The 23,509-nt window shown below is 58.2% G+C and overlaps 2 protein-coding genes across 4 annotated transcripts in view; one reads left to right on the forward strand and one right to left on the reverse strand.

Moving 5' to 3' along the window:
* The window catches only part of COTL1 (coactosin like F-actin binding protein 1), a 63,215-nt gene that overhangs the window by 11,172 nt on the left and 28,534 nt on the right, over positions 1 to 23,509 (forward strand). The window lies entirely within an intron of this gene.
* KLHL36 (kelch like family member 36) lies at positions 1,813 to 16,221 on the reverse strand. 3 transcript variants are annotated; one of them, XM_058675173.1, is made up of 5 exons: positions 16,067 to 16,221; positions 10,345 to 10,423; positions 6,454 to 7,527; positions 4,084 to 4,241; positions 1,813 to 2,493 (listed from the first exon to the last, which is right to left on the reverse strand). In XM_058675173.1, exons 2-5 carry the CDS (start codon positions 10,402 to 10,404, stop codon positions 1,941 to 1,943), a joined length of 1,845 nt encoding a protein of 614 aa, XP_058531156.1. In that variant the 5' UTR covers positions 10,405 to 10,423; positions 16,067 to 16,221; the 3' UTR covers positions 1,813 to 1,940. The 3 variants fall into 3 exon arrangements, with proteins under 3 accessions (XP_058531156.1, XP_004584119.2, XP_058531155.1); XM_004584062.2 differs by lacking the exon at positions 16,067 to 16,221 and adding an exon at positions 12,742 to 12,880; XM_058675172.1 differs by lacking the exon at positions 16,067 to 16,221 and adding an exon at positions 12,283 to 12,725.

Below are 23,509 nucleotides of genomic sequence, written 5' to 3' on the forward strand. Positions count from 1 at the left end.
GCAAATGCCTTCCGCTGATTTATGAAGGCGCCAGGGCTGGTGACTAATCAAGGCCCAAGACCAAAGGGCACAACTCTGCCACCCCAGGCGGTTCACCAGGCCCCAAGCATATTTGAGAGGGTGATTCCCATCCTCAAAGGAAACTGACAGAGGGTCCCTGCCCCCTCCCCACAGGAAATGTGTACACTGGTTCAACTATTACTAGGGACAATTTCCCCCCCTCCACCCACCATTCCTTACAGAGGGCAGCTCTACTGCACAGGACACAGAGCGTCCTGCCTCAGCTTCCCAGGTGGTGAAGGGAGGGCGGAGCCTGGTCAGCCCTTAGGCATCTCCAGGTCTGGGATCTGTCTCAACCACCTCACCCCACAGTGGTGGGAGGAGCTTGGACCAAACCCAGCACTCAGAGCTGCACGAACCAGAGGTCTGGAGACACAGCAGAGGAAAGGACCCCAGCATCCAGCAGGCTTGCTGCAGAGTGCTTCTCAACAAATTCTATCAATCCACTTCTAAACAGTTAAGCCAACCTACCCTCTAAGACCTTCCGGTCTTGGCAGACACACAGGTCAAGGTCTCCAGCTGCCCACCCCTTTCTTCCTGAGGCACCCACCAGCAGCTGTAGCCCCTGCAGGTTTGGGACCAGCAGCTGAGGAAACCTTGAGAGCCAGAGGTCCACAGGGTGGCTTGGGGGAGCCAGCCGAGCCCCCGCCAGGGAGACCCGAGGCTGAGAGAAGGCAGGCGACTTCCAAGGTGTGGCCACCAGCGTCTCACTGGGGTCTGGGACGAGGCCTGAGACCAGGAGAAAAAAGGGTAGGGTGGGTTGGGGCTCAAAGGGGTCTGTGAATGCGGGGTTGCTAGAAGGTTCAGGCATGCAGGACTTAGAGCCTTGGAAGTGTTGGCAGTTTTTGGTTCACCTGTTTGGACACCTTGCAGAACCTCCAACTTGCAAGAAACCAGGCAGAAGGCACACGCTCAGCCAGCCAACCACAGCTAGCGACTCCCATTCTAACTCCATCTCTCCAGGGCTGCAAACCCTAAAGGGAGAAGATGAAGGAAGTGCAGGAGGAAGACCAGAGATAGGGAAACAGCAGTGAACTGAGGGTTTTCTTATGCCAACATCCACATCTCTCAGCAGCAGACCTTGAGTTCTCAGTCTACCCTCAGCTTCTGCCTAGGAGACATCGCTTCCTGGGAGGACCAGGGCGGGGCCCACACAGCAGCCTGCGAGAGGGGGCTGGGCTGGCTTCTCAGAGCTAGACCTACAGCCCATGTGGCTGCACCCCTAGGCTGCTCCCCTTGGCTTTCCTGAGAACTAACTGAGGGCAAGCTGGGGAAGTTCAGAACAGTGCAGCTCATCAGACAATGGAAGGAAGAATGGAATGTTTCAGAAGGAGGTTTCCCACAAGTTCTGTGCTGCCACTTTCTCTCTTGGTCATCTGGAACCTTCAGGAATTCAGGAAGCTCCACGGCCAACCTGGAGAGCACCTGGCAGGGACATCCCCTGACAACTTGCAGCTTCCTGGGGAGCTGGCTGCTGCCCAGCACCCAGAGACGAGGAATGTAGCTTTAGGGTGCCCTGCCCCCACAGCACCCCTTCCCCGGTGAGCTCCCCCCATTCCTGGAAGTTTCTTAGCTGAGGCCCAGGAATCCATGCGTCCAGCACCACAGCCAGCTTTGGGACGTGGGGGACACTCCCTGAAGGCCTAGGTTTGCATCCACACAGCAGTGTGGGTGACACCTGGGAATGGTGAGGTCACCCCGTGCAGACAGAAGGGGACCAAGGACCTAGCATTTAAGCACGCATGCAAGATGTCAAATTATATATAACATTTAATCGGTTATTATGATATCCAAAATCATTAAAGTAAAAAAAAAAAGCTGCTGAGTAGTACATAATGTTTTCAGGGTTCTGAGGAGTCGCAGCTGGCCCAGACAGCCCCTCACTGGCCACGCTCCTGGTGCCGCTTGCCCTTGCCTTTCTTCTTGTCCTCCAGCCGCGGCTTCAGGGCACACACGCAGGCTGACACACCAGCGATGGCCTTGGGCAGGTCGGTGCCTTTGCTCCATTTGTTGGCCTCGCGGTCGTACACCTGCACCGTCTTGGAGAAGGCTGTGTTCTCCCAGCTGTAGCCACCCAGGACGTAGATGCGGCCCTGCCACACGGCCACGCCCGACTCGCTGTTGGCGTGCAGCAGTGGGGCCACGCGCGTCCACTGGTTGCACTGTGGGCTGTAGGCCTCCACAGCGAGCACATCGAAGCGCTCCATGGACTCGATGTTATCGTCGCTGCCCCCGATGGAGTAGATGCTGTCGCCCAAGCTGCACATGCTGTGCCAGCCGCGTGCCGTGATCATGGGCCGCCGCTCCTCCCACACGTCTGTGCGGTGGTCGTAGCACAGCAGGTTCTTGCGGTAAGGCCCGATCTGGTAGTCATGGCCTCCGGAGATGTACACAAAGTCTTTGTAGATGGTGCCTGCGTGGCCGTAGGTGAACCTGTGGGGGGAGACCAGGAGGGAGCTCAGCAGTGTGCGGGGCCTTGGGCTTCTCTGGAGCACAGTTCACGCAGAGATCAGAGGGGGCAGGTACCATGGTGCTACACAGGCAGCAGAGTTGGCAACCGAGGACTTGGAGTTCCACCCCACCTGTTCCCCCACTGAGAGAGAAGGGCAGGGACAGAGCTGTGTCACGATTCACCACAGCTGAAAATGAGCAACGGGGGACAGGGGCTGGTGCCGTGGCACAGCATGCTAATCCTCAGCCCTGTGGTGCTAGCATCCCATTCGGGGGCAGCAGCACTGGCAGCCAAGGCCGCGAGGGGAACAGGCGTAGAAAGGGATAAAGTGAGGACTGCTTTTAGGTCATCATGACGGCACCAGGCCTGTGACACAGGTCATCATGATGTCATAAGGTGTGTGACACAGCATGAGCCTTAAAGTGAACCATGTGGGCTGCAGGAACTAACTGTCCACATCGGCTCAGCAGCTCGAACGAACACACCAGCTGTTGTCCTGTGACTCACCAGAGCTGCTTCCCAGGGGAGCGGGCATCTGGGACCTGCTGGCCTGCCCATTCTGTTTTCTACAAACCTACCACTCACCGCTCTAGACACGCAACCCCACATTTATACAAGGGTTAAAAACCAGTCAGAGACCAGGGCCACAAGAATTCCGGACAGGGCCGAGCTGGCTGGGAGGTGGGGTGGGGAGAAAGGGTTACCTATGGGTGACAAGACACAGTTCCCAGGTGGACAGAAGCTTCCGTGTGGTGTCCTGGCTCCGGGCTTTGCAAACATGTCAGTTACTATCGGGATGCAAATGCCACTGGGAAATGGGCTGATGAAGCCAAGACCAGTCTATGATGAATGCATAGGGTACCTCCCTCCCCACATAGGGTGGGGGTGGCTCTTAGAGGGTCTTCACCAGGTACTGCGCCCCCAATTCAAGAGCAATCAGGAGCCATTAAAGAGTCACTTGGGCAGCCTCCGGGCACCATGACCTTGGCCTCCTGGAATTTGCACATGCAGGTGTTGGCAGGAGCCAGGCTCAAAGGAGGGCTGAGCATGGGCACCTGCCCACCTGGCCTTCCAACTCTGTTCCCAGGTGTGCCCCAGAGCACAACGACTCAGAGAGGGTGCACACCCCAAGGAGTCTCTGTTTATCGCATGGTGACACAAACACTCAACAGGTGACACCTGAAGGCAAGAAGACAGTGTAGACCGTGGCCAGCTTCCTCCTGGGCTGGCACCCTGGCAGGACCTCATGAGTAGCTGTCGGGCTGGGTGACACCGTCAGCCCCATCTACAGACAGGGACCAGAGACACCTACTTGTGTGGGAGACCTGGAATCCCCCGGAATCCCTTCCACCTGGGGTCAGAAACCTTTTGGCCAATCCTCTGCTGCCGGAACTCAGCATTGGCTCTATGGGACTCGGGGTCACAGGCCGGACACAGCACCCATTTGGGTCAACCGTGGAGTCACCCTCCACCCCTAGAGGGCTACCCCCCCGCACTTCACAAGCCAGGACACTCAGAGCGAGCAGACTGGAGCGTGTGCCCCGAGAGCCTGCCCTGCCGTCCCCAGTCACCTTGGCAAGCCGGCCACGTAGGACCAGGAGTCAGTCCTGGGGCTGTACATCTCCACCGAAGACAGCGCGCCATTCTCATTCCGGCCGCCCACGGCCACCAGCTTGTCTTCAATGGAGGCCAGGTAGAAATCCACACGCCGCTGGTTCATGGAGGCCACCTGTGCAGGTGAGACACTTGTACCCCTCTTTCTGGAACCCTGGACAGCAGCAGCACCCAGCCCTGGGTCCAGTGTGGTGGCACAGTTGGTCAAACCAACACCCTTGAAGCTGGCATCCCATACAGTACCCTTCCCAATCCAGCTCCTTGCTGAGGCACCTTCAAAAGCAGTGGGAGATGGTCCGAGCGCTTGAGCCCCTGCATCCACGTGGGAGACCCAGATGGCATTCTAACTCTGGCTTCATCATGGACCACCCAGCCCAGCTATTACTATGGCTGTCTGGGAGTGAGTCAGTGAATGGAACATCTCTTACTCTTTCTGTATTTCTAATTGTGTCTTTCAAATAAATAAAATATCTTTTAAAAGAGGCAATAAAAAATAAAACTCTTCTATCCTTATAACTCTTGGAGGTAGAGGCTTTTAAAAATCTAGCATTAGGGTGGGCGCAATGGCTCAACTGGTTAATCTTTCACTTGTAAGTGAATCCCATGTGAACACTGGTTTGTGTCCCAGCTGTTGCACGGCCCATCCAGTTCCCTGCTGGCTGGCCGGGGAAAGCAGTCGAGGATGGCCTTGGGGCCTGCACCTGTGTGGGAAACCCAGAAGAAGCGCCAGGCGTTAGATCTACTCAGCTCCAGCCACTGCAGCCATGGGGAGTAAACCAGCAGATGGAAGATGTCTCTTTCTCTCTTTCCTTCTCTCTGCAAATCTGCCTTTCTAATTAAAAAACAAAAAAACTTTCCCTCCATGTTACCCAGAATGCCGAGACCAGGAAGGCAAGATGGCATCCAAGACAGTTGGGAAAAGGAGGTGAAACACAAAGAAAAAGGGGCACTTCCAACAGGGCTCCCCTGAGAGGTCCTGAGCCCCAAAACAGAACACAGAGGTCCAGAGACCCCACATGGTGTCCTCACGGTCGGAATGCTGCAGGACACATGGTCGAGCGGTTTTTAAGAATACAAATGGATCCTTCCTCCCTTTTCCTCTCTCAGCCACCCAGGCGCACCTGGACAGGAAGCACAGAGCAGAGCCCAGGCCTTGCTTTTCTTTTAAATAACCCTAGCAGACTGGGGTGAACAGTGTGGTACAGTGAGGGGTAAAGCCACGGCCTCTGGCAGCAGTACCCCACATGGCTCCCTGCTGATGACCTGGGACAGCAGCAGAGGACGGCCCAAGTACTTGGGCCCCTGCACCTACATGGGAAATGCTGAAGAAGGTTGTGGCTCCAGGCTTTGGGCTGGCCCAGCATCGGCTGTTATAGCCATCGGGGAGTGAAAGAACAAATGAAGATCTCTTTCTGTTTCAGAAAAAAAAAAAGGCCCCACCAAACACTGAGCCGAGCACGGGCAGAGAACAGGGACTGCGGCTGCCGTCAAGCCTGAGGGCGGGCCCCCGAGCTGGCTTCTCCGCTCAGGGTCAGGCCTTAGCTGCGGGAGGGTGGTGTCAGATTTTTGGGAGCTAAGAAAAGCACCACTGACAATGTGGAAGCGTGAGCAGAAATGTGGAAGTGCGAGCAGAAAGATGGAGTGGGCGCTGGGCTGCGGGGTGTGCTGGAGGGTAGGGCAGCCTCTCTGGGCCAGGGGCTCACCCATCAGCAGGAGTCCACACCCGATGCCAGAAGGCCGGTGTCGTCTCACACACCTCCAGAGGGAGATGTGAGATCTGCAGTGGGCGAGGAGCCCCTCTGAACTCCCCCAGCCAGCGTGGAGCCGAGCTGGGCGGGGGCACCTCAGGCCGGACAGCCAGGCCCACCTTTGTCCTAGGACTTGCTGGCCACAGGGCCAGCTGTGGCCCTTGCATTCTCCCAAAATGGAGACCTGGGAACACCCCGGGCTCATCTCTAGGATGGCACGAGTCTCATGTGGCCACTTGCACCTGCATGGAGAGGAGCAACAAACTCAATTTTTCAGCTGCCTGGCTGCCAGGCTGCATGGTACAAACATGGGCAGGGTTGGAAGTTCCACCAGGGAGCCTGGCTCAGGAGGAGGCTGGTGGCCGGTCCTGGCTCTCCCAAGCCAGCATGCTGGCCCAGGGAGCTGGTGGGGTGGGGGGACAGGATGGGAAGGACATGGCCCGTCCCTTTATCTTCACACCTTGAGCAGAAGCAGGACAGTGGCCAAGCCCCGGGAGCAGGGAGGCGCGTAAAGGCTAGGGCAGGCGCTTGGTCAGAACCCTCCAGAGAAAAGAAACAATCATGTGGCTTCAATCTCACCTTGATCCACTGTTTACAGCGGGGGTCATACCTATAAAGAAGGTTGGAGGCCGCATCCCCTCCGTTGTCCCTGGAGAAGCTGCCGCCCGCGATGAAGATGAAGCCGCCCAGCACGGCGACGCAGTGGTGGCTCCGGCGGGCCGGCAGCGGTGTCTCCTTGACCCACTGTTGGCTGCAGGCGTCCAGGTAGCAGGTGTCGTCGCTGAGCTCCAGACGCCGCTCGGAGACCTCACCGCCCACGAAGAGCAGTCGCTCCTCGTCGGTGCGCAGCGCCGTACGCTTGCTCTGCAGCACGGGCTGGGCGGCCAGGCTGTTGTGGTAGCGCACCGCCTCCTCGATGAAGCCCTCGCAGTCCGTCTCCCTGGGCAGCAGCGCGCACACGGCCGGCTTGACGCGGTGCAGCAGGTCGTTCTTGGGGATGAGTGGGAAGCGGATGTTCTCCAGCACCTGGTAGGCGTGGGCCTCACGCTCGGGCTGCTGTGTGAGCCACTGCAGTGCCGCCTGCAGCAGGTCATGCTCACACTCGCGCTGCACCTGGCTGCTGCCCAGGTACGTGCACAGCTTCTGCAGGGACACATTCTGCAGGAAGTCGGGCGTGAAGGAGAGCGTGCCGAAGTGGCTCAGGATGAAGCCGTCGATGAAGGCGTCCAGGCGCTTGAGGCTGTAGATGGAGGCCAGCTCCTGCAGGTACAGGTAGTTGTCCTCGCTCACCTCCTGCTCCAGGTAGTCACAGCAGAAGTCCACCGCAGTCCAGATCTGCAGCAGGTGCGCTGTCTCCAGGATGTAGTCGATGCTGCCGCCATCCAGTGCCAGCTCCCCGCTATACAGGAAGTCCACCACAGCCTTGAGGCCAATGTAGGAGGCGCCAACCAGCTCCACCTCCTTCTGGAAGGCCTCCCGCATGCCGATGGTGAACATGGAGTTGAAGTAGTCGCTGCACACGGCCAGCAGGTTGCGGTGGGCAGGCACACGCTGCTCGTCTGCCACTAGGACCACGTCGCAGAAGAGCCCGCGGAGCCGCTGCTCGTTGAGCCTCTGCAGCACCGTGGTGGAGTGCTCCGCCCAGCGGTATACCTATGGCAGAGGGCACACATGAGGGACGGGAGCCATGCCACCCGACCTCCCCTCGGAGGTTAGGGTTCATTTTGGTGCAACCCGCTGCGAGAGGCACATGCAAAGCACAAGGACACGGTCCCTCCAGGGTCTCCCCAGGGTCTCACTGCACGGTGCACTGCCGAGGCATGACACTACATCGGCAATGAACGCGTTTCCCCCATAAAGAAAGCTGAGGTCCCGCAGACTAAGAAACTCACCAACAGAGACAGAGAGGCAAGGCTGTCCTTTAATCCTAGGTCTGATTATAGGTTATAATGCAATGCAATAATGCCACATGAATGCCTTAAATGAACTCAACCCAGCAGGCACTGACAGTGTGCAAGGTGCGTGCTGCGTGCCTCTGAGCTGGAGGAATGCTCTCAGACCTGGCCGAGGGGCTCTGCAGCCCGGGAGGGCTGACCAGCACTACTTTGGGAACGTTGCATGCTGCTATGCTTAAAGAAAGCAAGAAACCTCAACAAAGTATTCCAGACAGAGCACTCCAAACACCAAGCAGATGGCTGGTCTGTCTGAGGGCCAGAACTGGCCGGGCATCAGGCCTGCAAAGGGGAACCAGCATATGAAGGTTCCCTGGGGGCATTCACCCCCCCAAGTCCCTGGGAGTGGCTGTGTATGTCACTAAGCTTCTTTCCCTCCGCATGGTTCTGCCTCGCCCAGCCCAGCTGGTTCCCCACGATGCAAGACAGGAGCTGCCTGCAGTTCTCCTGGCTGGAGGGCCAGCCTCATGGCTCGGTCCTCCTAGGGGCACGCCTATTTCTTGTGCCACTAACAGAGCTGGGCTGGCTGTCCTGGCTTCTAGGCAAAGAGGAATGAGCTAGGCTCCTGTGAACACTGGCCAGGGACCCCCACCTTGGGCGTACCCTGAAGACAGGAACTGTGAAGTCCTATAGCAGCAGGACTGGCTAAGGCACAGGGAGGCATGATGGGGCCCTGGCTGCCCCTACTTGGAAGGCGGTTGCACACAGTCCCAGGTCTTGCTGTACAAAGGGAAGCAGTGTGGGATGGGCACAGGGAGATCCCAACAGCTGCCAGCAAGCCATGGGCTCCAGGCCGCTGACCAGGGCAGAGACCAGCCTCCATATCTGCCCTGTGGTGCCAGTCTACTTAGCCTACTGAGGCTTTTGCCTCTGCGTGGTTTCTCTGCAAGGACAACAGCTGTCACGAGCAACAGGGTGCCAGGATGCAGAGACCCGGGTCCAACCTCCCGCCACTTCCCCCTGATGGCATCCACTCATTGCTTCATTCTCTGTTAACAGCTTTCATCAAGCACAGCACCAAGTGGGAAGGAGACACAGGTGGCTGAGGCTGTCAGCGGAGAGGAGCGGCCTTGTGAGGGGTGTGACACGTGTACCATTCAGCACCAGAAAAGATGTGCACATTCAAGATCCACATAGCACCTGGCAGCCACACAGCAGGGAGACTCGGCCACTGCCACACTGCACGTAGCCATGGAGCGAAAGCTTGACATATACGTCTCCACGCTACTAACAGGGTCAAGTTCAAAGACAGGAGACGCTGCGGTAGGAAGAAGCTGTGGGGAAGAGTCTTTTTCTCCCATAGGTGACCAATTTGCATCAGAAGGGGTATACATCCAGTAATGAGGGGATAAATCAGATGTCAAAAACATAACCAACCCAGGGAAAGAGAGCCTCTCTCCTAAGACCCAGGTAGGACTCAGAGCTTGGTGCCACGGGACACAGGTCCTCGGGTGCAGGAAGCCAGTAGGTGCATAGCATTCTGAGAAGCAGCTGGGCGGGGCAGGAGTCTTTGGGGAAAGAAGTGAATGGGGACACAAGAGCTGGCCTCTCTGGAAGAGCACGGGGGCCCCTGTAGGATCCCAAGCGGGGCTCTTCCCTCTTGTCATCACCACCCCCAAGAAGCCTCCTTTTCTTTCCTAACAGTCCCCTCCCTCCATCAAATGTTAGCACCACTGAAACACGGATGTCAGCTTGTGCACCTGCCAGGGGAGAGGCATGGAAACCCACAAGGGAAACATACACAAGGAGCAAACTCCACATGTTTTTGGCACCAAAATAGCAACTTGTCTTTTCCATGAAATCCCCACCATGCAGAGCTGTCCTTTATCCACAGAAAGCCCACCATGCCCTCCACACGCGCAAGAAACCGTGATTACCAGCAGGTGCACAGGTCCCAGTGACGGCAGCAAAATTTCCACTTTCAGCCAGGGGGCAGCTGCCACTTCCCCTAGCCTGCAGTAGCCACAGCTGTGGCACAGTGGCCGTACCATGTCCACCTGCTTGGGACCCAGGTAGGATGGCTTCCTGGCCCACCCACAGAAGTTGGCTGTGCAGGGATGGGGCAGTAAGGCACAGTATTTCTAATCAGAAGACTCCCTTCCAGTCCCTCTCAGGGTGACTACAGAGCCAGCACCATGCAGTTGGCAGTCTGGTCCTGGACACTTACCGCCCCACCCCCGCTGGTTCTTGGGGTCACAACCAGGCAGGGGTACACAGGGCACAGCCCCTCCAGAAGGCTGGAGATGGCGCCCTCCCGAGGTGGGGATGGAAACCCTCCAGCTCTCACCTTGTCTCCTCCCCACTCCTACGGCCGAGACACAGAACACCTGAGTCAAGCAGCGACAGTGGTACACAGTGATGCTCTGGGGCATCACACTGAAAACTGACAGCTCAGGCCGTGGGGATCCTGTGCCCTCTCTGCCTCCTGGCCTCTCGTAAAGCATCCGAACCATGGCCGGCTGGTCGTGGGTAAAGACCAAAACCACCCCCCGAGGTACCCAGGGGGCCCGTCACACACCTTTGAGGATTCGCTGATCTTGTACGGCCGGGACACGCGTGTCTGCCTGCTGGCCTCCATAGTACATGAACTCTCAGTCCTGCAATGAGAATAGGGCACTGAGCCACTCTGGGTCACCTGTTTGCAGCTGGCAGATGCCAAGGATGCTGAGTGGGAAGTAGGGGCCCCATGGGGAGGGGCAGAGAGGATGTGTAGGACAAGTAACCGGGCAGAAAACGCCAGGGGGTCAGGACTGCTCCTCTCTCGTCCGCAGTTCCACAGCATCATGCCAGAGAGCCACAAATACCCACCTGTTGCTGAGCCTACTGAGGTCTCCGGGCTAGGTTGGAGTGACAGTCCTAACAGAGAGGCAGGGCCCAGACGAACGCCCTGAACTAAGACAGAAGGGCCCAGCACCAAGCAAGGCTGATGCCGCGGACCCATTTCACAGATGGGGACATTGTGGTTGTGAAGCCAGTCAACGGCTCAGAATCAGACCCGGGTCCATCCAGTTTTACATCCTCTGCCTGTGATAGATGGCTGAGCCAGGCCCAGGCTTGGAGAGGGGAGAGCCCCTTGCTTTCAGAGTAGCGTGATGTGAAGGATGCAGGGTCGTGATGACCCAAAGGGGCACGGTGCACTCCAGACACACTGTCCTCACTCTCTACAACCGTCAGCAAGGAAGCAGGAAGCAGAGCCGGGAGTACAAACTGTACCCGCCTCCGGTCATCCTGACTGCCCTCAGGCTGCTGGGAGAACCCAGAGAGGGACGACAGCACTGCGTGGTGCCAACTGAATCCCAGAGAGCGCGAGGTGAGCTAACTGGGCCCACGCAGCAGGCAGCTGCAGGGTGACAAACAGGCTGACAGCTGGCCTGGCGTGAGACTCTCAGAGACAAGCTTGAACGGTTAGCCTCAAGTTTCAGCCATGGTGGGAAGCTCTAGGAATGCCTGTCCCTGGCCAAATCTAACTATGGCTAAGGTTCCCTCAGCGTTTAAATGCAGAGGAAGGCTTTGAAAGAGGCAGGCTCAGCAGGAACCACAGGAAACAGGGGTGAGGGGCGCCCAGGGGAGGCCCCAGGCCGCAACAGGGGCACTGAGGGTACTCGGCACTGTTTGTTTACCTGCAAGGCATGCAGTCATCATGGCTCTAACATCAGCAGGCACATCGGGGACGGGGCTGTGGAGGGGCAGGCGGCAGCATAGCATCCCATCCCATCCCATCCCATCCCATCCAACTACCCTACGGGGGAAGGAAGGGGCGGTGTTTTTTGTGGATCAAGCACCGACGGTGCCTCCTTCACAAGCCATGCCCCAAGGTCTTCCTGACTGCACCCCCAGGCTGCTGGCAGGTCCAGGGAGGGGGGAGGACAACCGATCAGCATGCATGTACCAGACTGCCTCATTGTATCTTCACCCTCTGAGACAGGCGCCACTTCCCTGGCCACAGACAGACACCAGCATGTGGGGGTGGGGGCCACTTGACGGCTGGCAGAAGGTCACACAGTCCAAAGTGGCAGGTGTTCCTCCCCATCCTGTTCCGCAGCACACCCAGGGGCAAGTCGGCCAGGGCTGTTTTGCACTCAAATGCTAAAAGCTGTTTCTTTCTAGGCCAAGACATCTCTAGAGAGTTCCGGGGGTGGGGTGGGGAAGTGGAGGAGGAGGGGGCCCCTTTTGTTCCCAGACAGCAGTGTGGGGTGTTTGTACCCCCAGGTGTGGACTGGATGCAGGCTACTCCTGCAGCTTTTCAGTAGCAGGGGAGAAGGGGTCAAGGCCAGCCCGGCACGCAGCATTCACTGTTCCCAGTTGCGCAGGCGGTCCTGCAGGAAACACGGGACAGGAGTCCACGTTCCGGACGAGGGTTCCCCGGGAGCCTCGTGTCCCGGCTCCTTCCTGGCTGCTACCCAGACCCCGGGCGTCTGCGCGGGAGGAACCCGCAAGGCTGCCCGGCGGCACTCACCCGTCCCGGGGCTCGGTGGTGGGGGTCTCCGGAGACACGGCTGTGGCTGCTCCCACCCGGAACCCCCTTAGAGAAACAGCTGCACAACCGCCACCCGGCAGGCTCGAGCCGGCTGCCAGGAGGGGAAGGGAGGCGGAGCTGGGGTGCGCCGGGGGCCGGAGCCCGCGGTGGGACGCGGAGCCTTCACCTGCGCCCTCGCGGGGGGGGGGACGGGCAGCGGGGACGCCCTCACCGGCCGCGCCTGTCTCACCTACGGGGGCGGCCTGGCCAGCTCCGTGCGTCCAGTCCGCCCACCCCGCGCGCGCCTCTTCGCACAAAGGGACGCCCGGAGGGGACGGGGGCGCGGCTCGCAGCCGCTGAGGAATCCCCGATCCCTGCCCGGCCCCCGCCCCGGCACCCTAGGAGAGCGCGCGCGGGGGCCCCAGGTCGGGAGGGGTGGGCGCACGCGCGGAGGCCCACCTGCAAGGAAGCGCTACAAACGCGGTGCGGACAGTCCCGGCAACGAAGCCGGGCCGGCGGCGCGGCTGGGTCCGGGCGCCGGAGCCCCTGGGCCGGGTCGGAGCGCAGCCATGGCTCCGCCAGGAAGTGCGAGGCCGAGGGTGGAGGCGGCGCGCGCGGCCAATGGCGGCGGCCGCGAGGAGGTGGGCTCAGGCGACGCGAGGCGGGGCCTGCGCCCGGGGCGGGCGGCGCGGGCTGGGCGCGCACCCTCGGTCGCTGCGAGGACCTCCGGCCCGGCCTCGCGAGAGTCGCTGCGGTCCCGCCAGACGTTCCCGGGTCCCTTGGGTTGGGACACGGTGTGCAGGGGACGGACGAACACCCGGTCCTTGCGGAGCAGAGCCGAGAGCTGGCCGGGGATGGGGTGAGGGACATCGTGGCGACCACGCTGCGGTGGGGAGCCCGGTCCGTACCCCCGGCCCACTTGGTGCCTCACTGCGCAGTGTTTTACTCGGCTTTCTCATCGGTTTGGCTCTCCCGGGGAGGGAGGGTTGAATTTTGGTTTTGTGCCGGGCCGCGCCCCCCGGGGCAGGCCAGAGACTTGTGAGTTCTGAGCCTGACCCGAGCAGCCACTCAGGAAGACGCGGGCAGAGTGCTGTGTCTGCGTGGACTGCACAGGCCAGGCCAGTCCGCAGAGGCTGGTCGCTGGGGCTGCGGAGGCTGTTCCGGGACCAGGTTGCTCCATCGGGGCGGGGGTGGGGGGAGGGATCTCACAGGTCCGAGGACAGCTCAACCTCAACTGCCCTGCCTCATGCAAAGAATTTTTAAAATGTTGATTTTCACCTGCCTCAGAGGTGCCTACAGCAGCCAAGGTTGGGCTAGGCGAAAGCCAGGAGCCGGGAGCGCCATCGGTTCACATCGCTGTCCCAAGGAGAACAGCTGTGGGGGCAGACACAGCCATGCTGCATTTCCCCAGCTGCCTCTGTGCACGTGAGGTCAACAGGCACCTGCTCGTTGGTCAACCTTTTCCCCCCATTGCAAATATCCTGAACTTTTCTCATGCCGGTAGGTTCTCTCTGATGGAGGGCTGCCTGGGATCCCCCAATGCGGCTTGTGCACTTGACTTTGTGATAGGTGCTCAGCTGTTGTCCCAGGATTGATAACTCCAGGCAGCCAGAAAAAAAGTTGCTTCCCCTCCCCCGCGGCGCTGCTGTCCCTCTACCACAGAGCTCTTTGCTGCTGTTGCATGTGCCCTAGACAGCAATGTGCACAGCCCCAAGCCCATGCCTTCCTGCACCTTTGCGTACCCCCCCGCCCCAGTGTCTTTGCAGGGGTGAGGACGCTCCGGGGAGGCAGAGGGGCCAGAGTTGAGTTCACTGGCGGTGCTCACACTCTGTGTGCCTTTATGCTCACTGTGTAAGTCCAAGGGTAAGCTTTTGGGGATTTGGAGATGACAGTCCCAGGGTGTGGAGCCCCAAGTGTGAGCCCTTCTAAACGTGGGCACCTGTGCAAATGACTGGGCGCTGATGGAGAAGCCGCAGGTGTCACCAAGGAGAAGCACCCCAAGTGTGTCACTCTGTGCTCACTGCCTTGTGCAGGAACAAGGGCAGGGCAGGCTGCGTGGGACAGCGCATGGGGCTGCCCCTCAAGCGTCCACCTCCCACAACCCAGTGACGGTTTGAGTCCCTCGCTATTCTGTGCTCCTGGGGAGCAGTGGAGGGTAGCCTAAGTTCTTGGACCCTTGTCACCTGCTTGGGAGACTTGGATGGATCCTGGCTGCTGGCTGGCTTCAGCCTGGCCCCACCAGGACAGATCTCCCCTTCTGACAGCCACAATGGCCAGGGACAGGCCAGCTGAAACCATGATCCTGAAATGCCATGCCGATACAAGTGGTTGGCTGGCACCGAAGCACTTGAACCATCCTCTGCCTTCTTGGCGAGCTGGATCGGAAGTGGGTAGGCAGGACTCAAATAAGTACTCCAATATAAGCAGCCTGGGCCAGGCCAGGAAGGCCAGGCTATCTGTGCCCAGTTAGCAGCACGCAGGGTGGCTTGTCACAAGGGCTGTGAACTGCTCTTCGGAGCCCCAGCTGGCTGGTAGGCCCCAGGGGAAGCTGGGCCTGTTGGGAGTGGGGCCGGTGGGATGCTTCCAGGCCCAAGCTCCTGCATGAGAGGCAGGAGGAGAAGGCAGGGCCAACCCCTGAAGGCCTGCTGTTGTTGGCAAAGGTTTGTCCTTGGCTCAGCTTCTCTCCCAGGGAAGGTGGCCTCTGGGCTAACCCAGATCACACCCACATGTGGAGTTCCTGGCTGCCCATACACCTCTGTGTTTATAACTGTTAGATCAGTGGCGCACAGGATCCGAGCAGCCATTGGACAGAGCTGTGCCAACAGTAGGTGCCTGGGCCTATAGGAGGGACGCCTTGCTTAGCAGCCAGCTCCACTTCCTTCTCCTTCCTCCTCCTCTCTGTGCTGGAGCCCTGGCCTGGCCACCCCCAGCTCAGGGAACCCAACCAGCTTCACCATGCCTCAGCATCCCCAGCTTCCAATGGAGTTGCCCTTGTTCCTGTTAGAACAGGCCTGGGGGGTGCTTTAGCGCCGTAGGATGGGGACAGGACGCTGTGCCAACAGAAGGTACGTTCTCTGGTTGAGCCTCTGCCTCTTGCTAGACTAGAACCCGAGTGGGAATGTTGTGTTTCTTATCCGTCATAGCTTCTTGAACATACTGCACAGAATGTTCTATTGGAGATGTTCTGCAAGGGGTCCTATGACCTCAGGATTATTGTCTGCAAAGTGAGGGTTCATCTACATAAGTGAGCACCTGCTATGTGCAAGAGGAACCAGCATTTAAAAAGACAGTTTTGGTTTTTTAAATAATCATGGCTCTCCTGGGGCTGATCTTACAGAGAAGGGACCATTACAGCATTAGATGTTGATTAGATGACTAAATGAGATGGAGTCGGAAATGCATCTCACATCCCTGGCACATCCTAAGTGCTTGGTAAATGTTAACCTCTATCTCTTCTCTCTGCCTGGCTCCCCCCGCCACAGCTCCGTGGCCAAGGACAACCGTGATAGCATGCCTCTGCCTTTAGTCCCGTACCCATGACAGACATTGCTAATTGATGGCAGCACACTTTTGAGGCACCTGTGTGGGAGCAGAGCATCAGGCAGCTCTCACTGAGCCGCCCTCCCTGAGCTGCCCCTTGCCATCTCCAGCTTTCACCTCCTGTACTTGCTAAGGAGCTGCAGGACCTGCACAGTCCCAGAAGCGGGGCCCTTGGTCCTGCCTGAAGGGTTCAGGCTCAGGTTCCTGCCCTTGCTCAGGGAACCTACAGGTGCCCTGCCTGTACCTTGTCCACGTAGCAGCTGCTCCTGCTGTGAGCTGGTGCTGGTCCCTGTCTTCGGGCGTTGGAGTTCTGGTTGTGTTGCAAGAATCCCGAGTCCCGTTGCTTCTCTTTGTTCGAGAGAGAAGGGTTGTTTCCAGACTGAGCAAACAGTGATGGCCACAGAGGGATGTGTGAATGCCAGTCCTCACTTTTAAAGCGGATGAGCCAGACACGTGAACACATAGTTGCAAGCTTGTGAGATAAGACAGCAGAGGCTGTGGGAACCCAGGGGAGAGAACACAGGGTCCCAGGGAACAAGCTGCTTCCCGGACCAGTGACTCTGCCACCTGCTGTCAGTCCCTCTGCCCTCCCCCCTGCAGGGACCGACCGCAAGAGCCCTGCCTCCACACATGGCTGCTACAGCTAGGGCTGGGCCAGGCCAAGGCCAGGTGCCAAGAGATCTCTACCCGGGTCTTCCGTGGGGGTGGCAAGCACCCCAACACTGGAGCCATTCTCTGTTGCCTCCCCAGGTATATCAGCGGGGAGCCGGAGCAGAAGCTGAGTGGCTGTGGGTTGCCAGTGCCCCAAGTTGAGGATTGACCCTCTGCCCTGGGATTCTGTGTCTTGGGAACCTCATGAAGGTATACGCGCAGGGCTGTGGCTGACTGGGGTTGCCGCTCCCTGTGTCTGATGGGGCAGTGACCCCTGCCCCTGCCTTAGTCCAGGTACCCTCGGAACATACCTAGAGGGTTGAGATTCAAGTTCAAGTTGAAATTTGGAAAGAGGGAAGGAAAGATGCGAAGACTCCAGTCAGAACGGGGCCTGTGAGGGTGCTAGAGCTTCATGCCTGAGGTGACTCCCAACAGGGGGACCCCCTTCAGTGCTGCCCCACACAAGAGAGGCGCTGGGGGTGTATGCATGAGTCCCATCAGCAGTAGCCTGCCTCAGCCACTCTCTGTGCATTTGTGGTAATGCCCTCAGGCCCTGAGCTGAAGCTGTGGGTAAGCCCTGAGGTACTTGGGTCTAGCATCCTGCTCTGTGAGGCTCTTCATCCCCAGCTTGTTCCCAGAGTTCTTGCAGTCTCCTGCAGGCCATGGAAGCTGCCAGTCTGAGCACTGCCCCTGACCCATGTCTAACCAGCCGCAGTAGCTGGTTCCATGATTGACTCAAGGGATGGGCGTGCAGAACCAATCAGATTCCTTCCCTGAGATGTGTAAGCAGTTGCTGGGATATGGGAATTTCCCTCCATCACTTACAAGGAGGGTTGATGTCAACTCAGCTAAGAAGCCCCTGAGTGACAGAAGCGAACACAGCCCCCACCCAGAGGAACGGAGCGGAAAGGTGTGCAGGGGCCCCCTGGGTTCTGTGCAGTTGAGTTGCCTGCCTCCAGGGACAAAGCTGCTGGTTAGGAGTCCTGTCTTTTGAACCCGAGTCGCAGAGTTCTGGTCACTCTAGTGCTGTTGGCTCTGGAAGCCTGGCATGCCTCTTGCTCATCATTTCCAAGAGGCAAGTACATGCTCCGGGGAAGTGGGAGTGCAGGGTGGGGGAGGAGTGGGGAGCAGAGGCAGGGAGGCTGACTTGCAAACAGCACACCCTCCTGTGCTCGCCACCGAAAATGTACCCTCATTGGTCCGTTGGCTCCTATGGAGTCCTGGGCACAACAGCTGGGAATGAGGAGGTGAGGAACCGGTGAAGGCTGTGCAGACTGAAGCTTGCAAAGCACGCTTCTGGAGGGAATCTAGAATGCAGGGAGAGTGGGCTCTGCCGTTTCCAGGCTGCCTTCTGGACTTTCAGCTTTACCAAGTCCCCGTTCTGGTCTAGTGCCACCTGCTAGGCATTGGGAGTTTGACTCGCTGCCCCTGACCAATGCCCCGGCAGATTGGCACCGGTGCTGCTCAGCCGGCAGGTGCTCTTCCTGTCCTGCCATATCCTCTCACGTCAGTCTGGGAGCAACCTTCCCATTTCAAGAAAAACAGGGTGAGTGCTGGGCCTCGTGCGGAGACACAGCCCACTCCACCTGTCGGATCAGGGAGTCCACCCCGGAGCCCGGTTCTGAAGTCCCACCCTGGTGGGCAGCAGCCCCAGCCCTTTCCACTGTGACAGCTAACGGGAGGTATGGGAGTGGGGAGACAGAGGGGTGGGGACCAGGGGCCAGTGCCTGCTCCAGGCCCAGGGTCTGCCTGGCTGGCCCAAGCTCCCACTAGGCCTTCTTGTAACAGGGATTCTGATACTTTGTTCAAGGTTGTTGCAATAGGGAGATACCCTGAGCTTAACTCCCAGGGAAGCAAACTGGGCTGGGCTTGCCAGCCTACCAGCAGAGACAGAGCTGAGGGGGGAGATCACCAAGACAAGACATCAAGGTCACGGGTGCTTGCCCAGTGGACTCAGTGGGATTCTGGCTTACAGTCGCGCCAAGGACTCAGACATTGGGGTGCTGGAGGGGCATGAGATATTAGATTGACACCAGGAGCTGGGATGGTCTCTCCACATGGACGTAAGAGGATTCTCTGCCATGGTCAGGAAGAAGGTCGAGGGAGTGGGCCCAGGAAGGCGTCCATGGCTAGTCCTCATGCGCTTGTGCCCAGCTCCCCACCCTGCACCCACCAACACTCTTCCTGGCCTTTGCCCCTCATGCTGCCCTGTCGCAGCCCCTCATTGCCTCCTCAGCCTCGTTGGTTCTTCTCACTCCATCCCTGTACTTGTCACTCTCCACGTGGCTCCTGGAGCTGTCTGCTGTACCGCCAGCTGTCCGCTGACCCCATTGGCCATGGGGACGGGGGAACCACTACAGCTCAAGCAGAGTGTGTGCACAGACCAACAGCAAGGCCAGGCACTTTCTTTAAAGATTTATTTATTTTTATTGCAAAGTCAGATATACAGAGAGGAGGAGAGACAGAGAGGAAGATCTTCCATTTGGTGATTCACTCCCCAAGCGGCTGCAACGGCTGGTGCTGCGCCGATCCAAAGCCAGGAGCCAGGAACCTCCTCTAGGTCTCCCACACAGGTGCAGGGTCCCAAGGCTTTGGGCCGTCCTCAACTGCTTTCCCAGTCCACAAGCAGGGAGCTGGATGGGAAGTGGAGCTGCTGGGATTAGAACCGGTGCCCAAATGGGATCCCGGCACGTTCAAGGTGAGGACTTTAGCTGCTAGGCCACCGTGCCGGGCCTGAGGCCAGGCACTTTCATGTCCCCTGTGTGTCAACCTATGTCCCCTATGGACAACCAGAGGGGGACTGGGCCAGCTGGATCCAGGAGCTTCCTCCAGTTCTCCCACGTGGTTGCCAGGGCCCAAGGACTTGGGCCATCTTCTGCTGCTTTCCCAGGCTATTAGCAGGGAGCTAGATCAGAGGTGGAGCAGCTGGGACACAAACCAGCTCCGCTATAGGATACTGGCACTGCACCACAGGTGGAAGATTAGCCTGTGTGTCACCACAAGAGTCCTAGCCAGCTGGCATTTTAAACACCAGACCCGAAGCCTACCTCAAACTACCTTCTAATTCTCTTACCCGTGACTTTCCTGCAGTACCCTTGTGCAAAGCTTGATTCAGTTCTTGGAGAAAGAAGGCGCCTACATGTGCGTCAGGGAGAGCAGAAGGCTTGGGAGCGTTCACGGTGACCTTTGCCAGCTGACTGCTGGGATCCACGGCTGCAGATGCCTGTGTGACAGGCCAGGAAGGGCTGCCCTGTCTCCGGCTCTTCCCATTTCTCTTTGCCACTTTTTGCTCCCTTTCCTCCATCGTTCATCAAGCTAGAGGGTTACTACTTGCCGTGTGCACTGAATTGAGTGGAATGTCTTCTGTTGCTGTACAGTAGTTCCGTGGTGTGGCCAGCTGCTGCAGGGGAGCCAGACCCACACAGGGGGTTCATGTTGGCAAACACCGGGCAGGTAATTCCGTCTTTGGCTTACATCAAGGCCACGTTCATTTCCTATTCTCTGTCCACCCGATTCTCCCCCTTTAGCCCATGCACTCAACACTCAAAACCAACCCAAGATGCCAATGTCCCTATGATGGAAACACCCATTCAAGGACTTCTGTGGGAAGGCTTCCAGTTTGTTTTATTTTGCTGAAACCAAGAGCTAGGGTTTTCCTAGTCATCCATCCTATAAGTCAGTGGACGCAGGGCCCAGTGTGATAGCATAGCGGTTAAAGTGCTCGCCTTGAATGCACCGGGATCCCATATGGGCATTGGTTCAATATCCTGCACCCGCTTTGTTGTACTTTGTAGTCTCGGGAATGTAACATGAATTGTGTTCGTCCATGAACTTTGTTAAGTAGTCCCGTGTGTGTCTGTGTGTAGGCATGTGCAGCACACACGAGCCTCCGTGTAGACGTGTGTATGCACGTGCATGTATGTGTGTGCACATACGTGTATGGTTATCTGTTCCCCAATGTGGAGTCCAGCTCCCCGCCTTGCAGCTGAGACGCTTGAAGCTCACACATCCATCCCCCCCACACATTTGGGGTGTCGTGTGTTCCTGCGCCTTCTCCACTTGGGGTCTTCAGAAATCCTGCTGCCAGAGGGACCCCAGTTGGTGGAGGTGAGTGGGCGCCACCCAGTGCCTGAGGGTCAGAGCCACACTATGCGAGACCGTCCAGGAGGTGCCCCCCCTCAGGCGGGGGCTTCAGCCTCATTTTCCAAGCACTCCTGGGTGCCTCTCTGGAGATTTGACCGTGGATGGCACATCCCGTACTTGCTGGGTTCTATAAATACCCGCTCTGTGGTGGGCACCGGCAGCACAGCGTGGCACCCTGCTGAAAAGATAGCTGGCGGCCCCCGACTCCTTCCTGGCCTCTGATGCCTGCCGAGGTGGGAACTTCATTGTTCATAATGTGCAGCCCCAGGGAAACGTGGAAACGAGGGGCTGACCTTGCGAGTCTGCCTGGACTGAAGCAAGTCACGGCCAACACACGTGCTCTCAGGAAGGGGCCGCAGCTGTAAGGGATCCTGGTGCGTGTAAGGCGAGGACTGTAACCACTATGCTGTTGCGCCGGGCCCCCTAAGTTCTTTTTTTTTTTTTTTAAAGATTTATTCATTTTATTACAGCCAGATATACACAGAGGAGGAGAGACAGAGAGGAAGATCTTCCATCTGATGATTCACTCCCCAAGTGAGCCACAACGGGCTGATGCGCGCCGATCTGAAGCCGGGAACCAGGAACCTCTTCCGGGTCTCCCACGCGGGTGCAGTGTCCCAATGCATTGGGCCGTCCTCAACTGCTTTCCCAGGCCACAAGCAGGGAGCTGGATGGGAAGTGGAGCAGCCGGGATTAGAACCAGCGCCCATATGGGATCCCGGGGCTTCCAAGGCGAGGACTTTAGCCGCCGGGCCCCCCTCTAAGTTCTTAATGTAGCTTAAAACACATCAAATATCAAATGTCATCAAATATTTTATTTTCTTATAAAAACAGCATGAGTTAAATTGCATTTCTGTTTCCATTGTGCAGTTCTTAGCTCACACGGTGTTTGTCTCTGGCACGCTGTTTATTTTTGTGGCTTAGCTGTGCTAATGGGCAGGAAGGTAAGGTGTTCCAAGAGCTGCATTCTCTAAAGATCCAACCTGCTTCCACTCTCCCGCCAGCAGAGGGTGCCCGCAACAATGCAGTGAAGCAAAAATGGCAGGGTGTCCTGGGCACCTTCAGAGTCCCTGCAGGCACGCTGGGCAGGGGCCACTTGCTTTTGTGGTAGCCTAATTCTTTGAACTAAGTCCTCCCTGGCATGCCTGCGTCGTCACCCACGTGTCTCTCCACAAGGCTGGGCATGCTGCTAATTCTCAACTTCGTCTTTAGAAATGACTCTGCCTACCTCTTGCACAGGTCTGTATGGTCCTCACCCTTAGCCCACGAACGGCCAAGGCACACTTGGGGCCAAGTGCCTCAGCTCCCGTAGCTCAGCCCAGCCCCTGGTTCCAGGGTCTGGCAGGGCTTGGGCGTCACTGACCTGCTATGGGAAGCGTGTGCACAGGCTCCCATGCTGCCTTCGGGCTTGCTGCAGGGATCTGGCCACTTGCAAAGCTGCGTGTTGCCAGGCTGTGGTAGATTTCCTGGGGTCTCTCAATCTTCTTTCAACTTGCATTTCCCGAAACTGAGGACCCGGTGTTTGGGAGCTAGCAGATCTGCTCGGGCACAATCTTGTGCCTATTTTTCTTTCTCCTTGTTTTTTTCCTTCCTTTCTCCCTCCCCTCCACTCCCCTCCCCTCCCCTCACCAGCCCTCCCCTCCCCTCTTTTCCTTGGCCCCTGGACGTTAGCAGGACTAGTTCCTTGAGATGGGGCTCAGGTGTTTTTCCTGGCTTTGTCTTGCTGTTTGCCCTTTGCCCCTGGTGTGTTGGGCGCATCTGTCGCCGTCAAACTTCCTGGATGCTGACTGAGGGTGAGATAACCCTTTCCTCCTTGAGGCTGGCATGGGAAGCAGCAAATTCTCCTGGGCCAGGCTTCCATCTTCCCAGCTTCTTCCTGGTCGGCAGTGTGGAATGGGCCCATCTTTTTTTTTTGGTGTCTGCTGACAGACAGCCGATTGCCCCCTTCTGTGGAGCTCTGCCTCCAACAAAATTTCTTTGTCTTGTTATTTATAGTCACACCTGCTGCTGCCATGCCCATCCCCCATGCTTCCTCCATTCACTTTTGCTCACAGCGGACTCTGATAGTCTCTGGGAACTGCCCTTGCCTTGCGGGGCTTAACCACTTCATAACCAATAATGGTGGCCTCTGTTGGACATCTAGCCTATCAATTCCCATCGTCATTTCACTGTCACAGGAGCCGGACATGGTGGTCACTTCAGTGGTCCTCCGTAGGAGGTGGCCTCAGTGGCTGGCCCACACTCAGGGAGTGGCAGTGGCTGCTCTGGGAATCGGCCTTCTGACGTGACGCCCTCTGACCTCGGTGGGCTAGCGGGCTGAGGGGATGAGGGAGTGAGTCAGAACGGCAGTGGCCAAACAGAACAGGGATCCCACCAGCATTTGGAAGCCGGCCCCTTTCTGACCCCTGGATGGGAAATGCTTGGTACTTTCCAATCCCTCCCCCAGAGTGAAGAACCCTGTACTGGGGTGGATGCCCCCTTGAATGCATCACAGCACCCTAAGGAGCTCTGGGCCCTGCAGTCTGGGAGATAAGAGGGGGTGAGGAGAAGGGAGGGGAAGAACTCGGGCAGAAGGGGTTCTGGGTGGGTTCAGGGAGAGGAGGGGGAGAAGCGAGCAGATGCAGGCTTGGGGAAACAGAAGGAGCCGGAGCCGAGAGGGCGGAAGGCGGAGCAGCCTGGAGCAGGACTGGGGAAGCAGAAAGGCCGAGGGAGAGGGAGGGCGCCGAGAGCAGACAGGCCTGGGCAGAGGAGAGGGGACGGAGAGGAGCCCGGGAGGACGGAGAGCCAGCGGGCAAAGCTCCGCCCTGGCCCCCTCCCCCGCGCCCAATTGCGCAACCCTCGGGGGCTGGGATTGGACACGGGTAGCGAGGACGCCCCGCCCAGAGCCTGGACC

The sequence above is a fragment of the Ochotona princeps genome, chromosome 16 (genome assembly GCF_030435755.1).
Source record: "Ochotona princeps isolate mOchPri1 chromosome 16, mOchPri1.hap1, whole genome shotgun sequence".
Lineage (NCBI taxonomy): Eukaryota > Metazoa > Chordata > Mammalia > Lagomorpha > Ochotonidae > Ochotona > Ochotona princeps.